Raw genomic sequence first — 9548 nt, 5'->3', positions numbered from 1 at the left:
CCCCGCGCTCGCTCCCATCCCCTACAGTCCACTAAAGTTTCCTACATAGATTTACGGGGTCCGCGTCAGAGCGCACAGAGTAGATCCGCCTCCTGGCTTTGGTGCGCTCGTTGCGTCTCTTTCCCCCTGCCCGCTTCAAACCCATATTCCACTGGGAGAGAGCGAGAGAGAGAGACCGAGAGAGAGAGAGAAAGAGAGAGAGAGAGAGAGAGAGAGAGAGGGAGCAGGACCTGGGAGAAGAGCAACGAAAGAAAAACAGGAGAGAAAAACGGAACAACGACACAAATGGCACTCATGGCAGGGATTTTGTTCACGACCGTCTTTCTTGTTTTGGGGATTTCTACATTTGTTTCGCCTGCACGGATATACCCCCCAAATGAAGGTAAGGTTGTTGGGGAAAAAAATAACTGCCACGGACTTCTGACTTCATCCTCGCTCCGTGTCCGTGTGTGTTTGCGCTGCGGAGCCCATACTTCGTGGCCCCTAGTTGCGAGTGCGTGGTGCCGCGATGAGTTTAACGGTGGGAAACAACGACGGTCACCTTTACGCAGTGACTTTTGCTGGGCTTTGTGAGAATGCAACCCTGTCCAAATGCGCATCGGCTGTTTTGGTCTCCGCTCTGTCTTGGATCGTGCCAGCTGCTTAAAGCCTGTGAGCAGGAACACTTCCAGCCCCGATACGTGCTGTTCTCTGTTGAGAGAGGTCAAGCCGCTCTCTGCTTAAAACGAAGTTTAATTTAGCAAAGCATGGCTTGTAGAACATAAACGAAGTAGACGATCAACGAGTCAGTGGGAGACTCGCAAAATCTTGCACTCATCCGACAGGCCAGGCAGCCCCTTATGGATCCATTTCCGAATCGCTCGCAGTGATCGCTCCTGCTGTACAGTGGATGTTGGTGGAAGGTGAACATGGGAATGACAAGAAACCCAACTGTAGAAGTTAAACTGCGGTGCAGCTCGGTTCATCATAACCTACATGTCGAATAGTTCCCAGCGATTAATACGAGATATTCGATTATTCGGCTCTTACAGAATTACGTTCACTAAACATTGAAGTGCAAGCACTGAGCATGGTGTAGGCTATCCGACACGAAACAAGAGCTCGGAAGGTTTTCGGGGCTGTTGCCTGCTCGGGGTCCCGGGGTGCCGTGTTCCAAAATGTTTGGCTTAATACAGGTTATAGCCTACTTTCCACTCCACACACTATTAAATATTGTTTTATTTTAACCACCCCATCGGATTGAGTCTGTCCTGCAGAATTATGTTTCATTACCAGACCTGCTCGGCCTGGAGCGATGCATTCCGTGCTCCGGGAAGTTAAATATAAAACAAAATGTTTAAATTTTAAAATGGATTAGTCTGTATTTTACCTATTTATTTACACCGTGAACTTATATAACGGACTTATTTAGTAATGTATACTGAGCAGCTGATTAAGAATTTTACTCACAGCAAAATAAATAGTTCTACTTTATGCCATTTAATTCAGTCGATCATATTTCTTTAAATGAATGCTTCACAGACATACTGTTGTACTTTTTCTCTTGAAAATGTCACGTAAGAAAGCCTCTAAATGCGTTTTGTTCTTCAGCGACTAAGTTTATGCACACGGCTCCTTAATTGATTCCAATCATATGCTTCGGGCCGACGCTGCATGAGCAGAATTAAATATCGTTACTTTATAGACACTGGGGAAATACATTTGTCTTTTTGTAGAAAAGCTTAAAATAAACAGAAATCAATTACAACGACATGCATTAACCACAGAAGTGACTTACGCATAACAAAACAACATTTATTTAAGACTCGTTGGTCTACAGTTTTTATTCTCTCTGTGTACTGACATTCATCATGAAAATATCACTTCGCTTTAACAGTTTTTCTATTCATTAAGCCTTTTTTAAATACCCATTTTCATTCTTCAAACATCAATGGATTATGCTGATGTTGTATGGACGGACTGAGACTTTAAGATCACTTCTCTTGTTTTCCAGTCACGTTATTGGACTCCAGATCTGTACAGGGGGAGCTGGGATGGGTCGCCAACCCAACAGAAGGAGGGGTAAGTACTGCAAAGAAGTGTCCCCTTGTTAGGCGCATGGTCCCCTATTGAGCAAAAATGGAGAGATAATATCCATTATTGGCAGGAGCTCTGGAGTGGACCGCCAAAGAGATACACAGCCCTCTTTGATAAGATTCAGCCCTGGTGAGCCCTCTATGGAAATATCATTGTTGATGATTTATTGTGCAGCTTTCTATGCTGTAGGGATATTAGGCTCAGGGTGAGATCAAGGTATCCTTTTCAGTATCTTACACTAAAATATTGGTAAATTTGAATTTGCCATATTGTTGTATATAAAGACCCCTAGGAAAAACCTCCAGGGCACATGGGTTCCCCGGAATCTACTTTGATAACTACCGGTCTATAAGCACCCCCCTCATCCCCTGCTCCCCTTTCTCCTCGCTTCCCTTCTCTCTAACCACTCTGTAATGGTCAGATGCAGGGGCCGATACTGCAGCGGGCGTCAGGTTTCCTGAATAGACGGTGGATTGAATCGGTCTTTGTGGAGAAACTTTATATCCCTTTCCACCATTGAGTCGAAGAGAGAGAGAGAGAGAGAGAGAGAGAGAGAGAGAGAGAGAGAGAGAGAGAGAGAGAGAGAGAGAGAGATATGAACTTGGCAGCTGAGAGAAGGGTCCTCTGGAATGGATGAATAAGGAGAAAGTGCAGAGGGGTTTAGCTCTTGCCGCAGGATGACTGGATCTCACTACAGAGCAACGGGGGACAGGGTTGACCAAATGCGTGATCCCTCTGTCTAATTGGCATTACAGTGGCTCTCATAACTGATAAGAGAAAGAATAGGGGCCCCACAGTGGCAACGGTGTGCCAAGGGCATTAGATGGTTAAGGAAAGGGACGCATACCATAACTTAACCATGTCTCAATTTCATTACACAGAAATGGCAAAAAAAATATTTTTTACTGCCAGATCTTTGAATATCAGTGATGACCTAATTCATCACATTAAACAAAAAACTGTGTTTTGTGAGTCAGCAGTAACTCCTCCATTTGTTCTACTTAATAGAAATGTGATAATGAGCACATGCTAGAGTGTTTTATGAAAATTAATACAAAGAAGCAACAATCATGTTATCTAATGAATAGCCACCCACGGGAACAGAATTTCACCTCGTGCAGCTGTTGCATGCTCTGCTCGCAAGCTTTTCCCAATAAACTCAGATCCTCACCTCAGCCAATTTTTCCCAAACAAATGATTGACATGGTCCTGGCAGCCCCCGGCAAGCCTGCATTCACCCTCTCATTATGACCAATTGGCCTTATTCCCCTGCTATCAGGGAAAGGTGCGCCCTTATCGCAGTGCCGCTTAATTTCCACAACAAAAGGGGGCTAAAGGAAGAGAGTAGTGTGGAATGGAACAGCAGGAAATGATAGACATTTTCTCAAATCATACAGCCACAGCTATGTAGATAGCATTATCCCACCCTCCTCCAGGGGACTAAAGCTTTAAACCAGATTGTTTATGATAAGGCATCAAATCAAATCTGGCAGCATATCCTATATCTTCCATTGTTCCATTATGACTTTTGTTATACAGTTTTTAAAATGGTTGATGCTACGGCAGCCAAAGGCCTGTCGTTTCTTGTTTAAATCCCAGCTCAGTCAAAAACTCTATTTAAAACATACGGTGAAAAACCAAAGGGAACACCGCTTTCAGCCGCTCTAATGACACACTCCTATTTGCTCAACAGTGATATGTCCAGAGGGAAACTTTATCATAAGTAAAACAAACATTCCCCCCTGGCAAAAATAGGCTTAGATAACGTAATCCATGCGCCCCACGTCAGCGTCTCTCTCTATTCTATGAGTTAATACTAACAACACAGTGGTGGGCATGTGTGCCTGTGTCTCCTAGTCCCTGTAATGTATGCTGATGTAAAGCAGGCACACATTAGATCATTAGCATTGATTCCAGACCATACATTTTTTAATTCACATAATCCCGTTGTCCTTTTTTTCTGATACTCGGAACATGCAGGTCTCTCAGTGTGTGTGTGTGTGTGAAGACAATTTTGTATACTACTCCCCAAGTTATTGAAGTGTAGGCATTGCAGAGGCATGTAACTAATTACAAATTTCTTTTCTCACAGTTGAGGGGAAGCCATGAATATTAATATCTGTATGATTCTATATTAGGACCTAACAAGTCTATTAGGTGCCATTCATAAAATATGCATTAAGTTTAGCCATCAATTAATTGCTCTGCTGAGACTCAAATATTGACTAATCTTTCTTGCATGCTCTTTTGCACAGTATCTCTCATTCTTGGCATAGACTGGCTCCAGTCTTGTGTCATACTTACATAGTCCATTTTAATTCGGAGAACGTTTAGTTTTTATATTTCTCTGATGTTCTGAACCTTTAACAATTCTGTCATGAAACTAGGGTTCGGAACTCATCATTAGTAATTCATTTTCAGGTTGAAACTAAGACTAAGAACACCTTTGTAAAAATGTTATTGTTGTGTTCTTTCCCCAGTGGGAGGAAGTGAGCATTATGGATGAAAAGAACATTCCCATCCGGACATATCAGGTGTGTAACGTCATGGAGCCAAACCAGAACAACTGGCTCCGCACTGACTGGATCCCCCGGGGCGGTGCCCAGCGTGTCTACATTGAGATCAAGTTCACCCTCCGGGACTGCAACAGCCTCCCGGGTGTCATGGGAACCTGCAAGGAAACCTTCAATCTTTACTACTACGAGTCCAACAACGACAAGGAGCGCTACATCCGTGAGAACCAGTTTGGGAAGATTGATACCATCGCTGCGGACGAGAGCTTCACTCAAGTGGACATCGGCGATCGCATCATGAAGCTGAACACAGAGGTCCGTGATGTGGGCGCCTTGACCCGGAAGGGTTTTTATTTGGCCTTCCAGGATGTTGGAGCGTGCATTGCGCTTGTGTCCGTCAGGGTCTTCTACAAGAAATGTCCTTTAGCAGTACGTAACTTGGCCCAGTTTCCCGACACCATCACTGGAGCCGATACCTCCTCACTCGTGGAAGTTCGTGGATCATGCGTGGATAATTCAGAGGAGAAAGAGGTTCCAAAGATGTACTGCGGGGCTGATGGAGAGTGGTTGGTGCCCATCGGGAATTGCCTGTGTAACCCTGGATACGAGGAGCGTAATGCAGAATGCCAAGGTAAAGAGCTGACGTTTGAGCTAACTGTTTTTCTATCTATTTATACAGTAGATCACTTTCTGCCTTCTAACTCTACCAGTCCTTACAGTAGCCCACCTCTTGTATTTCTCCCCATCCTCTTGCTCTGCCTCTTTGTCTTTATCCCTAGTGTACGTTCTCTTTTTCCTTTCCTCACTTCACCCACCTCGCACTCTGTTGGATATTTTTGACTCCTCACTCCCCCACTCTCTACAGTCTTCTTTCCAGCGTCTGGTTGTGAGATAGAAACAATGATGATTGGAATTGAAGTAATTTGCAGGCCCACTGAGAGGTGTTGTGCAACGTGATGCATCCCAGGAGAATCGGTGACACTGGGAGAGAAGGGTAGAGCTCCGACTGGCTCGCACTACCGCTGTGTCTTTCACCCCCACCTGTTCGTTCTTTTATTCCCGATGGAGCTCGAAGCTGGGGAAAAGAGATAGACAGCTTTAGAGGGAGGGTAGTAGAGAGAAAGAGTTTATCATTCCAAGCAGGTATGAGAAGAGTGAAAATAAACAGCAGTGAGATGGGGTTGAAATAGTGCTATTTGGTAGAGGGCTAATAGCCCTTTGTGGGGGATTATTGTGGTCTCACTTTGAAGTGATCCTATACCCGGTTGTTTGATGAGGTTTAGAGTGAATCCTTTCAGATTAAAAAAAAATAAGAAGCATGATAGAGATTTTAGTATGTTGCTGAATTCTGACCATCCAAGAAATGGCATGTGTGACTCTTCCCTAATTTAACTTGCTTGTTTCATTGCACACAGTAGATCGAGTTTATGGTATACATGGTATTGTGGTTAGCATCTAGTAGTATTCTGCATTTTGCCAAACCGAGGCGCAGTTGTCAGCTGGCCAGACGTACGTATGCCAATTCTGCCACGATGGTTTATTAGTATATCCCTCCCGCCTCCCACCACCATTACACAAAAAAAGCAGCGAGTCACAGCAGTGAGGGGTCAAAGGCTAGGCATGCGTGATTAACAAGGGGACAGACCACTACACCTCAACTAATTTATGAGGGAGCCTTTATCTTGGAGGACTAATTGCATGGCAAACAGGTCTGGTGATTTAGGGGTACTGTTAGCTGCTTGGGGGTGGGAAGGCAAGGAAGGGGTGCAAGTGAGCTGGAGCGTTGAGGGAAGGAGACCAGAAAGTAGTTAGTTACAGGCCTTATGTAAATCTGCCTTGGATTTTCTTTCTATCATGCAACTAACTACAATAAGCTCTTGTTTCAAATCAGAAAGAGAACCTGATCTCATACTGTAAATAATTTCCTGCAACTTTGAAATGGACTACTTTTCTCTTCTCTTTAATTTCAGTTCAAATAAATAAATGTTACTCTCTAAAGAATGCAATAAAGGATTCTGAAACGTTGATTTTATATGACTAATGCAGTCTAATAGTGTCTGCCAGCCTATGAGTTGGCAGTATTGCTTTTTGAGCCAATGAATCCATTTAGTTCACATATCATTGCATCTGCTTTAGTTTGTTTAAGTTTACAGTGCCAACACAATCACTCGTTTCACTTTAAGCTTCAATTACACTGTTTGAAAACTTTTTTTTCTGGAAACTGGATAAAATGCATTGGGTTTGATGCTGCATGGCTGAAGTTTCATTGTTGGTCAGATCCAGAGACTAAAGGGTTAAAAGGTGCTGGCCACTGTCAGTCAAGTGCACTGATGAGCTGGTTAATATTCCCCAATGTGACAGGCTCTGTGGGAGAGAGGCAGCTTAGACAGGAGCTGGTTTTGGGGGAGGGCGGGTGGATATCGAGGTAGAGTCGTGGGGCACCTTACCCCACAACTCTATGTGTTTTTTGTCCATTTTTTTCAGATATATTAAAAAGTTTAATGTGTTCGCAGTATGTCAGCCTTTGGGCACACTATATGGCTTGATTTGGTTTAAATTTTTTTTAAAGCTGTTCTGTGGTGCACACAAGCTCAATTGTATGGGTGTGTGTGAGTGTGTGTGTGTGTGTGTGTGTGTGTGTGTGTATGTGCTTGTCTTGAGTACGTGCAGGGTTACAAGGGCACCTTGGCCCCTGGTTCCCAGCCCAGGATGAATGGGCTCTCCTCCATCATTGTTTGGGGCAGCAGCGGAGCCGACTGAGGCTGGCGATGTTTGGGGGGAAAAAGCGGTAGAGGTGGGGGCTGATGGAGCACATAGGAATTGTATTCTCCACCCCTGTCAAAGGTCAGGGGTCATCCCCTTCTGCATCCATCTTACTGCTGCGTCTGAAAGGGTCGTGGATTTAGGATTGATTAAGACGTCAGGATTTTGACAGCTGTGGCAGGGTGTGTGTGTGTGTCTGTTCTCGATGTGGGCCAAGGGTGGCTAGGGTGTACACCAAGGGCCAAGGCAAGAGGGCCAACCAGGGCACTGAGGGCCAAGGGGCCCCCTGATCTAAGCAGAGGGGACTTTGTCTGTTTGCATTTGGGATCTCGTTCCCTGTTAACCACCTCCCCCCCACACACTCTGTTGATGAAGGGTGGGGGTCAGGGAGTCCCCTCGCTCCTCATCTGGTGAGGGGGTCCCTGCTGTCAGAAGAGGGGGGGGGGTGTTGATCAGGTGGTGGGAGGGAGAGATTAGTGAGAACTACATATGTCATTATGTGTAAATGATAATCACCTTAACTGTTAATTTATAGAGTGAGAGAAACTTTGAACAACGTCAGCAAATCTCAAGTTGTGTGTCTGGTTCCTTGAAGTTATATTTGTTAGCTTGCGTGGTTGTTGAGGATATAGCTCGTTTGAGGCGTGAAGGTGACAGACACTTTTCACACTGACGAATGCAAGTTCAAGGATGAGCTGTTAACCGGCACCCTGCAACCTATCATCACCACCATTAGTCAACACACACACACACACACACAGACACACACACACACAAACACACACACACACACACTTATACTCCTTAATGGTAGCTAAAATTGTCTCAAAAGCAGGAATTAGGTTCACACTTTAACTTTTTTAATCATTTTTATATTCAAAAGGAATTTCTTATGGGCTTTTGTTCATTTTTGTTCTGCTCCTATTAGTTGATTAAAAAGACAAAATGCATCTTTTCTTTTCAATAAATTCTGCATTAAAGCAACACTGAGAAGTGCAAAATCTAAAATTTCCCTAACATTATCTTAAACTTAATTTTCAGCACTTTGTGTGTTCCCCAAATCGGTTTGCGTGTGTGTGTGTGTTTGTGTGTGTGTGTGTGTGTGTGTGTGTATAAGGGCTTAAGGTCCCCGAAGCAATGTCATTGTGTGTGATCGGAGCATTTTCTCACCTGAGACCCCCCCACCCCCTCTCTATTCCCAGCAGTCTTTGCTGAGCTGGAAACTCACATTCATATTGGATTAAGAGGTTTTAGAGAGTAAGTTTGTCTCCTGTGCATCACTCAGTGTGTGTATGTATCTGAGTCTCCATTCTCCTTCTCTCCCTCTGTTGACAGTGTTGAATATGCGCTTGGGAGCATCATTCTAAATTCACCACGTAATTCTATTTAGCCCGCCAGTCCCCGGTGGGTTTAAATACACAGACTCAGTCCTTTACTCCTCCTCTCCCTCTTCCTCCTCCTCCTCCTCCTACTCCTCCCTCACTTTAGCATACACACAAATTAAGTGAGTGCATATTCTCATTGGCCGACCCGGTTGTTTGCTCGTTTTTTCTGTTCATTTCTTCTGTCTCTTCACACTTCGTGTTGCTTTATTGTCTCTTTATAACTGCGTCTTTTTTCTCTTATCATGTATCTCTTACCCTCTGTTTTCCCACTGTTTTTCTGTTATCAATTGTCACCTGTCTTCACACTGTCTTCTTTATCCTCCTCTCTTTATTTCTCCCTCCCTCTGCTCGTCCGGCAATGTGGTTACTGTCCGTCAGACTGTCTCTGGTGGCAGCAGCAGGAAGTGGGCTGAATAATCAGATTACCTTCGCTGTTGGGAGAGGAAGGCGGCAAAGAGCAGTACACAGAACATCATCACCTTTGTTTCCACAAACACACATACACACTCATTCACATGCACAAGTGTGTGAGTGTGAACACAAACCTGAATAATACAAATCTAGACACATGCATGGAAGGATGTCTTAGGTGACAGGAACCAATATTTGCATGAGTGCACCCCACATGTACAGCCGTGCGTGCATGCTCACACTTACACAAACTAACCAGGCAATCTAGACACACATTCATGTAAAAAAAGGACATGTTAAGTAATAGACTCAAGTACACAGACAGATTCATAAATATTTATAGCAGATGCACACACACACACACACACACACACACACACACACACACACACACACACAC

At 44.3% G+C, this 9548-nt stretch overlaps 1 protein-coding gene and 1 long non-coding RNA gene across 5 annotated transcripts in view; both read left to right on the top strand.

Moving 5' to 3' along the window:
- The window catches only part of LOC117939953, a 308332-nt gene that overhangs the window by 96130 nt on the left and 202654 nt on the right, over nt 1–9548 (top strand). The window lies entirely within an intron of this gene.
- epha4l (eph receptor A4, like) overlaps nt 78–9548 on the top strand; it is a 53175-nt gene continuing 43704 nt past the window's right edge. For 3 of the 4 annotated variants that reach the window (XM_034865062.1, XM_034865054.1, XM_034865045.1), the window contains exons 1-3: nt 78–382; nt 1994–2061; nt 4557–5220. In XM_034865062.1, coding sequence (XP_034720953.1) covers nt 286–382; nt 1994–2061; nt 4557–5220 — 829 coding nt within the window. In that variant the 5' untranslated portion in view covers nt 78–285. The remainder of the gene's footprint in view (nt 383–1993; nt 2062–4556; nt 5221–9548) is intronic. The other variant, XM_034865036.1, reaches the window with a different exon arrangement.

Source organism: Etheostoma cragini, chromosome 3 (genome assembly GCF_013103735.1).
Source record: "Etheostoma cragini isolate CJK2018 chromosome 3, CSU_Ecrag_1.0, whole genome shotgun sequence".
NCBI classification, from domain to species: Eukaryota; Metazoa; Chordata; class Actinopteri; order Perciformes; family Percidae; genus Etheostoma; species Etheostoma cragini.
Note: the sequence above shows the minus strand (reverse complement) of the source record. Positions and strands in the feature narration are given on the sequence as shown.